This window comes from Poecile atricapillus, chromosome 1 (genome assembly GCF_030490865.1).
Source record: "Poecile atricapillus isolate bPoeAtr1 chromosome 1, bPoeAtr1.hap1, whole genome shotgun sequence".
Lineage (NCBI taxonomy): Eukaryota > Metazoa > Chordata > Aves > Passeriformes > Paridae > Poecile > Poecile atricapillus.
This window is the reverse complement of record NC_081249.1, coordinates 99,714,513-99,730,501: the sequence shown is the minus strand read 5'-3', so window position 1 is coordinate 99,730,501 and position 15,989 is coordinate 99,714,513. Positions and strand designations below refer to the sequence as shown.

Below are 15,989 nucleotides of genomic sequence, written 5' to 3'. Positions count from 1 at the left end.
CGTGTGCGCATGCGCGGACGGCACGCCGGGTGCCTCCCCTCAGTAGTCTGAGGGCCGCGGGGGAGCGGGAGCGGTGTGGGTGTGTTCGAGGAGCAGGGGAGGCTCCCCACCGCTTAGAACACCTGAGCAACAGCCGTGACTGGAAAACATTGGTTTGGTGACACAGCAGCGCGTCCTGTCCCACCTCAGGGCAGTGGAAACCGCGCGGGCTGTCAGTGCTTGTGTCTGCGTGACCCGGAATACCCGGCAGAGACGAGCCGCTTATGATGGGCTTTTTCATAACTATTAATATGCGTTAAGTCTGCAACTTCCTCGTGAGGGGAAGCGGAGGGGCAGGCACTCCCTGGCGACGAGTGACAGGACCCGAGAGCAGGACATGAAGCTGTGCCAGGGGAGGTTTAAGGTTGGATATTAAAAAAAAGGTTCTTTCCCCCAGAGGGTGGTTGGGATCTGGAGCAGCCTCCCGGGAAAGTGGTCACTGCACCGACCTTCCAGAGCTCAAGAAGCGTTTGGACAAAGCTTTCCAGGCACAGGGTGTGACTCTTGTGATTTTCCTGTAAAGGGCCAGAAGTCAGACTCGATGATCCTTGTGATTTCCTTCTAACTCAGCATATTCTGTGATTCTGTAACATGATTTGCATAGGAGTAGTTAATGAACTTTGTCCCATATTCAAGCTGTGTCTTTCTTCCCTGATTTTTTCTTTGCTCAAGGAACAACAGAAATGGCCAACCAAGAAGAAGCAGAAATACAAATTTCAGAGTTAGATTTATTGTCTAGCATGTTTCCTTATGAGGAAGAGTTTGCTGTGACAGACCAAGTTGCTCTAGCTGAACTGAAACACTATGTTGAAAATGAATCTGCAGAGGTGCCGTCTTCAAAACTTCAATTTATACTGAACGTAAAGGCAGAGGTGCCTAATGCCTCTATGGTATTGTAAACAACTTCTTTTTAAAAAATTATTTTATTACTTTGTGGTATTTTATGGTTTACATGAAGTAAATATTTGCTGATTTGTTTTTAGGTGGAATTCTCTATGGCCTGTGCGTTACCATTTAAATATCCGACTGTTCTCCCAGAAATTGCTGTGAGGTATGACTGGTAATAAAAACCTTTATAAGTTAAAGTGTGTTGCATAAATATGGTTATGGTCAGAGAAAACAGCTTTTTTTTTTTTTTATGGTTTACTGCCAAATTAAGCAAGGTTGACAACAATGCTGAAGAAAAAACAAACAAGCTTCTGATTTCTCTGGTGTGCTCAGCAAATAAGTGAGGGAAAGGGAAAAAGCATGAAGGAGCCATCACCTGTACAGAAGGGTTACATGTAGATACTGTTCATAGGTCTGATGCTCAAGAAGAAAGATGTGTCTGTTTTGATAAAGCTTAAGACCAACTGAAGGGGTGAAAAGATAGTTAAAGGTCTTATTCTTCCCTTGTCACAATACTGTTTCTTCCAGCCTTTTGATTTTTTTATTTCTGTTTAAAGAAGTAGACTTGTGTATTACAGGAAACTAGTTCAGCCACCATATTTACTTTTCAAGTATCTTTTTCTTGACTTTGTTTTACAGATTGGTAGTGCTATGTGTGAATTCAAGTGTTAGCACACCAATTAAATACTAATTAAGATGTTTTCATAGCTAATATGAGTTAAATATGAATAGCAAGCGTATTATCTGACTATGCCTGATTCTCTTGGCAGCTTGAAGCAAAACTTTTGAAAAGTTATGAAGCTGGGGAAGGGGTTGGAACACAAGTCCTGTGAGAAGCAACTGAGGGAGCTGGGGTTGTTTAGCCTGGAGAAAAGGAGACTCAGGGAAGACCTTATCACTCTCTACAGCTACCTGAAAGGAGGCTGTTGCCAGGTGGAGTTTGGCCTTTTCTCCCAGGAAACACACAACAGGATGAGAAGAAATGGCCTCAGGGAGGTTCAGGTTGGGCATTAGAAAGAATTTCTTCATGGAAAGGGTGGTCAAGCATTGGAAGGTGCTGGAGTCACCTCCCTGGAGGTGCTCATTGCATGGCTGGATGTGGCACTCCGTGCACTGGTTTGGTGACAAGGTGATCAAAGATTGGTCTTCATATTGGACGTCTTTTCCAAACCTAAGGATTCTATTATTCTGTGTTTTTAAAAACATGCTAAATTGTAAACACATATATATTTATATGCATTTATGTTTTTTCTTTTTCGCTAGGTCATCATTATTAAGCCGCTCTCAGCAGATTCTCCTTAACTCTGATCTAAAAACGTATTTGATGCAAAACTTCAGTGGCGAGCCCTGCATGTTGAGTGCGAGGGAATGGGTTAAAGACCATGCAGCTGCTTACATTGACAAAGATCTTTCATCCTCCTCAGTGACAGCCTCAGAAGCCACACAGTCAGAAATCACCATGTTCACTCGATTGTGGATCTATAGTCATCACATTTACAACAAACAAAAAAGAAAGAATATTATTGACTGGGCCAAAGAGCTCTCTCTGTCAGGGTTTTGCATGCCAGGGAAACCAGGTGTTGTTTGTGTAGAAGGTTTACAAAGTAGTTGTGAAGAGTTCTGGTCAAGGTTAGTTCTTCTTTGTACTTAAATGCCATTAGTAGTTAGAATATTGCATTTTATCATGTTGTACATGTGGCCAGAAGGTGGGAAACCCAACCACCTGCTATGATGTGAAGATCTGCAAAGTATTTGTGTGTATAATAATGCATGTACAACTCTGAATATCCACTGTACTGTTGGTTGCAACAGTCAAAGCAATCAGTTCTGCATGGTACATATTTATTTCTGTTTTATTTTTCTCTGTTTCATTTTATAGAGATGGACTGCAGTACCCCAGTTGTGTTAGATAATGTGTGCTGTTCTATCACTTCACATTCATGTTCATTCTGCTCCCATCATTTATCCTTCTGGGTGGTGCAGACTAAATAAGCATTGTAATTTGATTTTATCAGCTAAGATGTCTGAGAATTCTTAGCACAGGGAAGGCAGAAGTGAGCCCTGAAATGGCAACCACATCCTCATTGATTATTTTGTGAGAGATAGCATTAAAGTTTAATTAAAATCCTGAGGAGATACAACAAAAAACAAGTTTCTGCTTATGGGAGTGTTTGCATGTGAGCAGTATTTCTATTACCGGCTCATGTACCATTATCTCTGTCAATATATATATACAAAGAGAATTTATTGACTTTTGTGATAGTAGTTATTCCATAGTATTTCCTAAAATGGTCTTTATTTTAAGTTAGATTAATATTTCCCCAATTGCTTTCAGGGTAAGAAGATTAACATGGAAAAGAATTCTTATTCGGCACAGAGAAGATGTTTCTTTGGAAGGTGGAGGACATGCTGAGATCCAGAAGCAGCGGAAGTTCCCCACTTTGGAAGAAAAATGTTTTGATGCACACGGTGCCAGGGGAAATCATATGGACTTGGGGCAGCTATATCATTTTTTAGAAGAAAAAGGATGTGCTGACATATTTCAAATGTACTTTGGGGTTGAAGGGCATTGAAGGGGTTGAAGATGAGTACAGGTCTCAGCACCTACATTTCTAATTTAATCCTTGTAACAGATTCCTTAGCTTTTCTGCAACAGTTGATCACAGAGGGAATTAATAATTCATGATTTATGTGATGAATCCAGTTTTCAATGAAAACAAATATCCAGAATAATGAAAATTACTATATGAATGCTTTATACACTTTCTGGTGTTAAGGAGATGTAGGGTACATACCTACTTAAAATGAAAGAAAATGTGTTTGATAACCTACTGAACAGTTACAGAACTATAGATGGATGAACAGATGGAACATGGTGAATGAATATACGGATAAGAAGAGACAAAAGTACAGTGTGGGTATCTCAGGAACAAGAACATGATGTTTACATTAATTGTTACTATCTACGTTCACTTTATGAAAACTTTTTTTAAGCAGTCTTCTACTTTCTACCTGGAAGTATAGTAAGCCAAGAGATCAATATTTTATTTAAAAAAGAACAAAGGGAGGGAACAAGTTTACAGGAGTCTTACTCATGCTACCACGGTAAGCTAGGTTGCCTGCTCTAAGGCATAAGAATTTTCTGTAGGTAAAAGTGTTTGTGCAGATAAGGTAGATACCATGGTGGCCCCACTACATCTGTTGGTTTGGTTTGTGTAAAAGCAGCAGTATACCAAGGATTGGGCTCTCTTACAGTGTGCTCCAAAACTCTGAAACGCTCCTCAGCCTTCTGAGTTCGCATATTTTCACTCCTGTAATATGAAGTGCATGTTGCATGTATTTTTGAGTGGTATTTCAACAAAGCTGTATCAATGAATGCTAATTTTGTAGATACTGTATCTAAATGCCGTGGTAGAAAAACCAGACATTGGTTTATTTGGATTAAATATTTTTATCAAATACTGATTAAATATTTCTGTACACGTCTAGTAAAATCGCTAACATTCGGCGCTCTGGTGTGGACTTGGAACACCTTTTGTAGGGATACTTCACAGCGATGCCATTTGACAAGCGTGGGTGAAACTTCCTCAAGTCCAAAGTCCCTGTAAGCGTACAAGAACGCCGCGGCTCCGTAGAGGCCCCACGGGCCGCTCGAAGTTTAGGATGGATGGATTTTATTTTTTTCTTTAGAGGGTGTTGTTGAGTTGAAGGCCTCTCGCTGCAGTTCCCTCCCTCCCCCCCGCGCGGCCCCGCCCCGGAAGTGTCGCGGTGCCCGCGGTGGCTCCGGCCGGGCCCGGTCCCGGTGCCGCCGCCGCCGCCATGGGGGGCAAGAACAAGCAGCGAACCAAGGGCAACCTGCGGGTGAGCGCGGCCCGCGGGGCCGAGGAGGGTGGCGGGGCCGGGCCCAGGCCTCGGGGGCTCCGGCACTCCGGGTGCCCTGGGCAGGCTCCGCGGGCCGCCGGAGCCCGGCTCCCACGGCGGGACAGCGCGGTCTCCGGGCCCGGCTGTGGTAGCTGGGGCCGGGGCCGGGGCCGGGCCCGCCCCTTGGCCTGGGTCGTGCTTGAGGGGAGTGTGACTGCTGCTGTGGTATTTGTACAGAGAGGGGCAGCAAAATCATCGTGGGTGTAGATTCAGCAAGGTGCCGGTGGTACATTCGGTGTGTTTTTCTGTGCGGAGTCTTAGAATACACTTGCCAAAAGGCGAGAGATGATGTGACATCTGTCCTATCACTCAGGATTGTGGGAGAAGTCTGGTGTTCAGGTTCCCTAATTCCTCCCTGGATTTAGGGAAGACTAGGGAACGCAGAGCAGCATGTCCTTAACAGCTCACATACAGAAAAGGTGATTTATACCCCACAAACTCACAAAACTACTGCTGTCATTAGGAAATAAAAGGTATTTGCATTATGAGGTGTCCCAGAGGACATTAAAGCATCAGTCAGTTTTGGGACAGTCTTTCCAAGAGAGTGAGGTTGAAACAAACCTGAGCTAATAGTACAGTGAGCAAATGGGGTAAACTGGAAGAGGTGTTGAGCTCTAGAACACACTGTGTGGTGGTATTTATTATACTTGTTATATATGCATGTTTTTGTTCCATTCCTCTAAATAATTTTTGGCCACTTGGTTCCTGTGAGAATCCTTTATTTTGTGTATGTGTTTTTATTTGTTCAGAGAAAAAAGGAGCATTCCCTGGGAGCTATATTGGCCCATGATAAGAACTAGGAAAACCAGTAACAGTGAAAGAGGATAAATAGTTTCTTAATAAATTGTTTGCTTGCAGGAGGAGTTTTCCATTAAGCTTTTTTTGTGTAGCAAAAAAGCAATATATAGCAATAAAAGCAATGGAATTCTCCATAAGTATCCATGCATTATGAGAAAAGAGACTTCTGATTCACAGAATCACAGAAATTAAATAGAATCACAGAATTGTTTGAGTTGGAAGGGACTTTAAAGCTCATTCAGTCCCACCCCTTGCCATGGATAGGGACACCTTCCACTAGTCCAGGTTGCTCCAAGCCCCATCCAGTCTGGCCTTGAACACTTCCAGGGATGGGGCAGCCCCTGCTTTTCTGGGCAGGTCTGGGTGTCAGGGCTTCACCACCCTTACAGGCAAGAATTTCATATGTAATCTAAACCTATTTCATTTCAGTTTGAAGTCATTCCTCCTTGTCCTATCACTACCATTCCTGATGAAGACTTCTCTCCAGCTTCCTTGTAGGCTCCCTGCTGATACTGGAAGGATGTTATGAAGGCTCCCTTTTCTATTTCAGGCTGAACAGCCCCAACTTTCTCAGCCTGATCCTAAAGAGAAGAATCATTTTCTAGGTCAAATGTCTATGTTTAAAGCACAGGTGTACTCTTCTTTGAGAGACTTATATTTTAATTAGCAGGTTAATTATACAATATAAATAGGGTCATATTTTCAAATGCATGATGTACGAAAAATAAAATTCAATAGTTAATTGACTCCTGTCTCTGCTTTTTTTCAGCCTTCTAGCAGTGGTCGAGCTGCAGAGCTCCTTGCCAAAGAACGTGGAACAGTGCCTGGGTTTATTGGCTTTGGAACATCCCAGAGTGATTTAGGATATGTTCCTGCAATTCAAGGAGCAGAGGAGATAGACAGCCTTGTGGATGCTGATTTCCGAATGGTGTTGCGAAAGCTTTCTAAAAGGGATATCACAACCAAGTTAAAAGTAGGTGTATCCTTTTCCCCCCATAATTTATTTATTTTTAGTTAGAGAATAATACATTTTTCTTAAGGGTGGAAGAGCAAGGGGAAGTAACTAACAGTAATTTCACTTTGGTGGATTGCTAGAACTGCAGTCCAGAAGATATCTTGGATAACTTATAGCAAGGTCCATCATGCACTTTATAGATGCTCTTTTGCGAGAAATGAATTATTTCTTGGAAAAGGGAGTTGCAGTTTCAGATACAAACTGGTAAATTACAGAACATATGTACCTGACTTCTTAAGTCATGCTCTTGATATTTTGATTTTAGGCTATGCAAGAGTTTGGGACGATGTGCAAGGAAAGAGAAGCAGAAGTTGTTAAAGGTGTTCTTCCTTACTGGCCGAGAATTTATTGTAAAATTTCACTAGTAAGTATTGAAGTATTTAAATTAAAGACTTACCTATATACTTCCTGTGACTACCTTTAAGGTCATCTGTGTTGACCTATTTACCTTTGTTGGAATTACCGATTTGTTCTAGGAGAAACATCAAGTTGAAGGAAAATACTGTTCTTTTTTTGGTGGACTTATTTCAGTATTGGCAGTCTGTGGAATCTTGAACTGTTGATGTCTGTGCTGTACTTCCTTGATAGGTCTGTTAGACCTTTATGTTTAAAAGATGGTACTATATTTCTTAGGAAAAGTTCTTTTATGTGGATTCCAGAAGGGCTAGAGAGTCTGTTCACTTAACATAATTATAAATCTTGTCCTAGGAGTAATATCTGACCAGACTTAACACTAAAAAAAAAAAACAAAAAAACAAACATGAAAAGACAATGTGTAGCCAGATTAGGAATAAGTATGTTGATATATGTACTGATTTCCAAGCTGTCTAGAATGGCTACTGTTGAAAGCATCATATGGGACAAAATTAATCATTATTCTTATCCATTAGAGTAATTCCTGCTGTTTCTCTCTGGAGTCAGAGTGTAGAAAATCATGATGTTGTAAATTCATATGCAAATAAAGGATAACAGTGAACAGCTTTATGGTTGTTCTGATTCAAAAGATGTCTTCAAGGCTTCCTGTTTCTCCTGCCTCTTGTCTGTCTGTAAAATGTTTGTATAAATTGGAAACAAAAACTGTTGTTAAGGATATCAGGGAAAGGTTACAATTCTGAGTATACAGCACTTTAGGAATATGATGCTACTGAACTGGGACTCTCCTCATACCTTGGGTTACCTTGGTAACCCTGGGTTACCAAGCAGTTTTTGTCATTGGTGTGAATTTTTAAGTCTATGTTTCAAATCCAGTTAATTGCAAACCCGGCTTTTTAATCATCACTTTTGCTTTGAAGTACCTGAAATCAAAGGTACATTTCTTAAACCAATAAACCTTTCTCCTTTTTTCCTTATTTTCTTTGTTTAATAGGATCACGATCGCCGTGTTCGAGAAGCAACTCAGCAATCTTTTGAGCAACTGATTCTTAAAGTAAAAAAACACTTAGCTCCTTACTTAAAAAGTATCATGGGTTACTGGCTGATTGCTCAGTGTGACACTTACCCCCCTGCTGCTTCTGCTGCAAAAGTAGCTTTTGAAAAAGCTTTTCCTTCAAGCAAGCAACCTGAAGCCTTAGTATTCTGTAAGGATGAAATTCTTAATGTGAGTTTATACTTTAGTATTTCTTTAAGGCTTTGTGTATATCAACTTCTATCATAAGTTTAAAAGTCATCCTTCCCCCATCTATTCTTCACAGTTAAACTTCTTTCTCACCTAAAACTTTGCCCCTGTGAAGAAAACCATAGAATGGTTTGGGTCGGAAGGGACTTCTTTTAAAAGGTCTTCATGTTCCACCCCCTGCCATGGACAGGGACAACTTCTACTAGACCAGGTTTTTCCAAGCCCTGTCCAACCTGGCCTTAAACACTTCCAGGGATGGGCCGCCACAGCTTCTCTGGGCAACTTGTGCTTGTGCCTCACCACTCTCACAGGGGAGAATTTCTTCTCTAAGGAAATATAAAAAAAAAAAGAAGACTAAATAATGCAGAGAAAAAATATATCTGTTTTTTTGGACTTGAGAATGACGAACCAAAGGAATGAATAGTGAATTTCCTTGTGTGCTTTCCTATGTAATGATGCTTAGTCAACACATAATGTTGCTGACATATGAAATGATGCTGGAGCAGTTTAGCTACAGTGAAGAAGGAATGAGGAATGTTGAACAGTGTTTCAGCATCTACAGGTTTAATTCTGACCACGGTTTATGGTCTTCTGCCAGTCAGATATGATACTTAATTGACTGAATTAAAAAAAGGTAAAAGATTGCATTGCCAGCCCATCATGTGCAAACCTAACTGTTTTGATTTGCCTGAGTTTGGCTTCTTTTTAGCAGGAGCACATTGGCAATAGGGCTGCAATTTACTAAGTATTATGAAAACTTAATTCAGACAGTACCACAGCTAGTATGTTCAGAATGAGTCAAATTCTTTTCTAGTGTGTTTACTAGCTTGTCTAAAAATATTAGAAATACAACTCAGAGGTTGTGAAATTTTATTGTAGGGCTGTTTCTGAATAATGTGTGGACTATATTGTTCACATATAAGTATTAGATGTCTTTGTGTTCATATGTGTTGTTTTTTCCCCATAGGTACTTCAGGATCACCTTCTGAAGGAAACAGCTGATACACTCAGTGACCCTCAGTATGTTTGCCTGCTTAAATGTATATTTAAGACTTTAAATCTTGGTCTTTTTTGAGTTCTCTGTCCCTGGAAGTAGTGAATTCAGTTTTGTTTGAGGACACAGAGTACTTACTTGAGTCCAGATCCCAGAACCTTTGTTTGAGACTTCAATAAAAATGGTTTTGAAAGTGTTACCAGTTATCTAATTCTTGTTTCAGCTCTTTTAAGAATAGCATTTGTGAGTAGCTGGAAGATGAGATAACTTGAAACTCTTCTCTTTCTAACACTTTATAGTGTAATTTAGAACCTATGGAAAGTTAATATATTTACATTGCTGGCGTCTGGAATCGATAAAAGAACACAACAAAATGAAGGCAGTTTAGTTTAGACAAACTTGGGATGCCTACTGGTCTGTTTGCGGTCCATTTTGACTTTTTTGTTTGTTTTGTTTTCTGAGAACTGTACCAGCAGAAGAAAGGGAAGCCAAATTTTCCCGGATTCTGACCTGTTCCTTGTTAGCTTTAAAAAAGTTGCTCAGCATGTTGCCAAAGAAAGAGATGCATTCATTGGAGGAAAAGTTAATGTCACTTCTGTCCCAAAACAAATTTTGGAAATATAGCAAAAACAGCGTATCACAGGTGACTTTTTAATTTCTCTTTTATTTTGCTTGGTTTTTGTTAAAAGTCATACCCTTAACCTAAGGAATTATTAGTTACTTGTATTCTACAAGGGTGAACTTGATACTTTGCTTAGATTTGAAACAGCCTTTAGGTTTCAAGGTAAATTTCAGAAAGGCTAAAGAGACTGTTCAGTTAACATAACTATGAATCTTTTCAATATGGGACTAATATCTGACCAGACTTAATGTTAAAAAGTCCTCAGACTCAATATAGACAATATTGCTTGAAAATTTGCCTTGTAGGCTAAATTTTTATTTCCATATCATCATGATCTACTTCTTGGCAATCTGCTGTAAGTTAAAATTCATGTAGAAGATACATACTTGGTCAGCTTACAGCATGTGTTCTTAATACTTTGGGATTTTAATTTTTTAAACCATTTTGCTGGTCTTTAGTCTGCCAAGACCAGCCGTGCATAGGGTGATGAATTCATGCAATAGGATTTTGTTTAAAAGCTTTAAGTTGCTTTTGGGAAAAAACGCCTTTTGAGAAGTATATGAAAATACAACTTTTAATAAACATTTTATCACTAAAAAAATTACATTAAAATATTTGATAAGACTGCTTGATAAGTGCTTTGTTTTGCTTTGTTTTTAATAATATTTTAACTTTTGTTAATATGTTAAAATATGGGGATAGTGTGTTGTAAGGTTTTGTTGACTTTAAAAATAATCTTATAAACTACATGTAGTGACACATTCTGTTTTTCCTTCTGTGGCCTCTGTCAGGTTCGCTCAGCTTTCTTTGAGCTGATTTCTGCTTTTTGCCAGCACTTGCCTGAGGTGATGAAAGCTGAAGCACCAAGAGTTTGTCCTGCTGTTCTTTTCAGCATTGATGACAGTGATGCAGTGGTGTGTCCTGCTCTTTGGGAAGCAGTGCTTTACACTATCACCACTATTGAGGTAATGTGGGAAGTGTAAGGGGAAGATTTTTTAATTAAAGTTAACTTTTCACCAAGTGTTGTTTTCTGTGTAGAATTAGGAAGACAGGCTTGACTGGGTTTTCTTTATAATTAATAACAGGAACTCCTTAAGGCTACATCCTCCTTCTTTCAGTGTAACTTTCAAATAGATCATGTCCAGCATATCTGAAAATTAGAGTTGTTTATACTTTTAATTACCCTGAAATGTTTTCATTAAAAGTAGTTACTAGTAAGTCAAATAATGCTTAAAACCTTTTTCTTTGTTAAAGACAGTTACAAAAACGATCTGCAGTGCAATTTTGGTTAGTTTGTTACAAAAACAACCTGCAGTGCATTTTGGTTAGTTTGTTTCCCTTCAAATGTAACGGTTCTATAGCTTTTTCTTTTTTTTTTTTTCCCCTTAATTTTAAGTGAAACACTGGCTCTGAATTTATTAGGAGGATGAGGTGTTGCCATAGACTGGGATGCTTTGAGGGTTTAACGCTGCAGATCCCTTTTGCAACTGCTGTAATGAACTGTAATGAGTTTTCATGAAGAAAAACCCCTAAACAGATTTTGTTCAACTAGTTATAAATATAGGTACCTTGAACGATAATAAATGTGATGATAAATAAAATAGATCAGATGACAAAAAAAATAGGGAGAGGAAAGTGCCAAAGCATTTTCTAATTGTCAGAAAATTTTTGAAGAAAGTTGTGAAGTTGGTGATACTTCTAAATTCAGTCATTGGTTGGCCTTGATAATGAGAATTTAAAATTAAATATAGGACTAATTACAATAGTGATTTCTATGAAGCATCATGAAAACATTATTAAAGAGAAACCTTTAATTGCAGTTGGCGAACAAGGAAGGTCAACGGATTTTAAACATTGCAGAAATAGTTTTATCATGTTAACTTCACAAGCCAAAATAGGGAGAAATTAATTTTAAAGAATACTGGCAAGTGAGTAACTTAACAGAATTTAATTTTCACAATAACTTGTTTCAGCTATAATACAGGGAAGCAGGTTAAATGGCTACCTTGGGAGTTCTCTTGAAGCAGCATTCTGTTGTTTAATTTATAGTAAGTGACTTTCTTTCTGTAGGACTGTTGGAGTCATGTAAATGCCAGAAAAGGAGTTCTGCCGAAGCTCTGGGCAGTGCTTCGAGAAGGTGGGCGAGGATTAGCTACAATTATCTACCCAAACCTCCTGCCCTTCATTAGCAAGGTGCCTCCTGATGTTGTGGAACCAAAGCTGGAGTACTTCAGAGTCTTTTTCAGCTCTATAATTCAAGGGTATGGACCACAAATTTTATTTATTTGGAATCAGTCTCTTTTACATTTGGAAATAAAGAAACTAACCTTTAAGCATTTAAAGATGAACGAGATAATATTTTTAAAATTCTTTTTAATATCCAAAACTGGAGTCAGTCCTTTGTGGCTGTTCCTGTTGTCTTAAACCTTCAGCTTTCCTTTTGATTTTATTACATCTTCCTTACATGAAGCATTCTTATCTTTCCTTGTCAAAGCTTTGTGTTTATTCCATGACAAATTTGAATATGGAACATTAATTATAGTTAAGGGTGACTCTTAAGAGTCATTAATTACTTCTCACCAGTGTGTAATTCTTACAGAGGGGATTAGCCTTGTGATAGTGGTGATAGTGACATTTCCTTTATGCAGGAACTGTAATTCTCATGATATTCATTTTTGAAGGATGAAGCTGCTTTTACTTTGTGCCTTTAAAATACATCAAAACCACCTTTCTATCAAATGTAATTTAAATGTGCACATGTACATTGTGTACTGAAAAGCATATAGAAATTACTTTATGAAATACTGAAATTTCATTTATTTAAAAAAAAACCAGTTCTCAAATGATGTTGGTGTGGCAATTAGCGGAGCTCTTGGGGAAGAGAGTTATGTAGGAGTTTGTTTGAAAAGTGTATAGGATTTTATTACATATAGGACAATGATTGTAATATTTCTGTGATCATTTCTGTGATGTAATTATTAAAAACCAGAGAAATTACAGGTTTTCAGACTCAAAACTGGTGAGACTGTCCTTAGCTTGCTTTCTTTTTTTTTTCTCTATTTTTTCCTTCCTATTTTTTATCTTTTTTTTTTTTTTTCTTCTGTAATGACAAAAAGTGATGCTTTCTGAATCTCTATGGTGTGTATAGAAAATTGCAAAAGAGTTTTGCCAGCTGTCTGAAACATGAGACAATGTGCTGTATAAGGTTTCTGTGTTTCCATAGGTCTTTTTTTTTCTGAATGCTAAGACCAGACGAAGAAGTTATTTTGATATAGGTTCTATTAATTGCCTGGGTTTAGCAACCTTTTAAATTGACTTTATTTTGATCTGGCTTCTGTAAATGATTCAGTGATCCTGTATTCTCATACTGGTGTCTGGATCAGAACATAATTGAGGGCACATTGACATTTGTGCTGGGTTTCTTGGAAGCACAACTGACTGTGTCCTCTCACAGGTTGTCACATGAGAGGACAATAGCCAGCCCTTCAGAAAGTTCAGCAATTATAACTGCATTTATGGAGTGTCTGTGCTTTGCTGTACTACAGAAAAGAGAAGGAGAAGACCAAAGCCAAATTCATCAAATGCTTATATGTGACCAGGTATTTATCAGAAATACTGGATATTGTTGTGTGTACATTTAATAATTCAAAATTAAAGAAAAAATGTGAGTTTTAGGTGAGGATTTACTTATCTGTTGAGAGTTTCCCTAGATTTGATGAAAAAAACCACAGAATTGCAAGTCTGGAAAAGACCTTCAAGATCATCCAGTCTCACTGTCAGCCCAGCACCACCAAAATCGCCCCCAGACCATGTCCCCAAGTGCCTCATCCAGGTGTCTCTTAAGCACTTTCAGAGGTGGTGTCTCCACCACCTTCCTGGGCAACTTATTCCAATGCCTGAAAACACTTTCAGTGATTTTTATTTTTTTTTCTAATACCTGGTCTGAATTTCCCTTGCTGCAATTAAGGGCCATTCTTTCTCATCCTTTCACTTGAGACATGGCAGAAGAAACCCACCCCCACCTCCTTTCAGGCAGTTGTAGAGAGCAATGTGTAACAAAAATAAAGGTGTTGAATTTAGGGGTTTTTTCTTCTGGTGAAATAATCCTTTTTACTGTGCAATTAAAGTTATGTTTAAGGGAAAAAAAGTGCCTCCCATCCTGTATATTTTTATAAAGTGTTCAAACATAAATAATCATCATATTTGCAGAATTGCTTCCAGAATGTTTTTCAGAATTATATAATTACTCAGCATTATAAAGAATAAAATGATTTTATAGTTTGGATCACTGTTCTTTAATATATTTTTTTTGTCTTTATAGCTAATTCCTTTTACCAATGCTGTACTTAAGGAGCCCAAGTTACAGAGTGGACCATTATTTTATCAAATAGCAGAAATGCTGAGTTCCTGGGAAGCTAAAGCAGAACTCTCCAATGATGATAGGACAGATGAAGTTTTCCAGAAACTGTTGTCAGATTTTTGGGACCATCTTTTAAAAATGTGTATACTTCATGTTGATAGGTTGGATGCTGATGAGAAATTACTGTTTGCCATATCTGGTATGCTAGAAATTCTTCAGAATCCAAAGAGCGCTACAAAACCAAACAATAGAAAATCTCTAAAAATCAGATTTACAGATGAGGATGAATCTGAAAGGAACACAGAGAGTCAGAAGCTCACAGAAGTGAGAAACAGTGATTCTGAAATTCAGACTGACTTTCAGCAAACTTCACATCTAAGGAAAGAACCTCTAGAGAACTTAGTCTGCAACCTGGCTGAGCTGAGCATTGTGTATATCAATGAACAGAAGTCAGAACAGCATTTGAAATTTCTCTCTGCCCTGCTCAACTCCTTTTCTTCAAACAGAGTTTTCCAAGTACTTTTAGAGCAGGGAAATGATGTAAGCCCTGCTCAAGCTGAATCCCAAAATGAAGTGAAAGCTCATATCCAAAATCCATCTGTACAATTTCTGTATATGAATTTAATAACTTGGCTGAAGGAAGACTGGAGAAAAGACACGCATTTCCTGGTTGATATTTTATACAGTGTACTTCATTGTTGCAACAATAATGATGAAAGGAAAGTCATTCTTGATGATTTAGCAAAGGTATGACTTGTACATGATGTTACTAATTTTTATCAAAGTCATTACTGTTATTGTGGGCTGTGGTTCATTAATAATCTTACCTTGGCACTGTTGCATGGAAGATAATTCTAGATTAATTTGGGTTAAATTCAGCATTAGGAAGGTACTTTTAAGAAAGTTGGACATGATAGTGATGGGTGTAAGGTTCTGTCCCTTTCTATACAGTATTTATCATTAAAAAAAAAGTATCAGAATTTTTATTTCTTGTTTCTCTTGTTTCTTTATACAGTGTACTTTAATAGTAGTCATTTTGTATAAATACAATCCTTTACTGTATTTTGTGGGAGAGAAAGATTTGGAAGACAAAAATAATATAATCAATAACTTTGTTACTGAGTTTTAGCAGCTTCTCCTTAAGCCTGCAGAACAATTAAAATGGCATTATTGCTTCCTATTCACCAAAGATTTTTATTAAATATTGGGGAATTTTGTTTTTCTTTTCCAGATGGATTTGAAATGGGTTATTTTCCTCCAGATAATTCAAAAGGTACCTCTTAAGATTTCTTTTTGTTCTTGTTATGCATAGTTTTTAATAAGTCTAATTTAATGTTAGCTCTGAGACTCAGATGAGTTTGTAGTTGTAATTTCCATAGTTTGAAAACCTTACAGTTTCAGAGTAGTGTTTGTTTTAAATACATTTAAATCTGGAGACTGTCTTAAAAATGAAGTGATGATGCCAAAACAAAAGAATCTTTGCTCCTTCCAATAATGGTCAGTTTGGTTTTCGAGCCAGAGGAGTTCCTCATTTGTTGACCAAGCTAGAGAAAATGGAGCTGGGGATTAGACCTATAATTTAAATGATTATTTATGTCATCATCCTTATAAGGAAAAGGTAGTATTCCATTTTTTCACACTGAGTATTGACAAATTGACATTTAAGTAATTGGATGGGATGAAATAGGAAGTGTATGATGAATTCTTGAACAAGAACTCATTGCACTTGACTTACAG

General features: G+C 38.1%; 2 protein-coding genes across 5 annotated transcripts in view; both read left to right on the top strand.

Annotated features, from left to right (window-relative positions):
- Positions 1-6: 6 nt before the first annotated feature.
- Positions 7-4,430, top strand: RWDD2B (RWD domain containing 2B). Of its 4 annotated transcripts, none has more exons than XM_058833736.1 (5): positions 7-403; positions 721-929; positions 1,023-1,090; positions 2,191-2,556; positions 3,263-4,430. In XM_058833736.1, the coding sequence occupies exons 2-5, from the start codon at positions 723-725 to the stop codon at positions 3,498-3,500; spliced, it is 879 nt and encodes a 292-aa protein (XP_058689719.1). In that variant the 5' UTR covers positions 7-403; positions 721-722; the 3' UTR covers positions 3,501-4,430. The 4 variants fall into 4 exon arrangements, with proteins under 4 accessions (XP_058689719.1, XP_058689701.1, XP_058689709.1 ...); XM_058833718.1 differs by having other exon boundaries at positions 7-589; XM_058833726.1 differs by having other exon boundaries at positions 8-403; positions 712-929.
- Positions 4,431-4,687: 257 nt separating this feature from the next.
- LTN1 (listerin E3 ubiquitin protein ligase 1) overlaps positions 4,688-15,989 on the top strand; it is a 31,291-nt gene continuing 19,989 nt past the window's right edge. Inside the window, exons 1-11 of the mRNA XM_058829696.1 lie at positions 4,688-4,788; positions 6,416-6,619; positions 6,927-7,025; positions 8,028-8,258; positions 9,244-9,296; positions 9,733-9,913; positions 10,684-10,857; positions 11,963-12,153; positions 13,347-13,491; positions 14,214-14,999; positions 15,484-15,525. Of these exons, the coding sequence (XP_058685679.1) occupies positions 4,747-4,788; positions 6,416-6,619; positions 6,927-7,025; positions 8,028-8,258; positions 9,244-9,296; positions 9,733-9,913; positions 10,684-10,857; positions 11,963-12,153; positions 13,347-13,491; positions 14,214-14,999; positions 15,484-15,525 (2,148 nt within the window). The 5' untranslated portion in view covers positions 4,688-4,746. The remainder of the gene's footprint in view (positions 4,789-6,415; positions 6,620-6,926; positions 7,026-8,027; positions 8,259-9,243; positions 9,297-9,732; positions 9,914-10,683; positions 10,858-11,962; positions 12,154-13,346; positions 13,492-14,213; positions 15,000-15,483; positions 15,526-15,989) is intronic.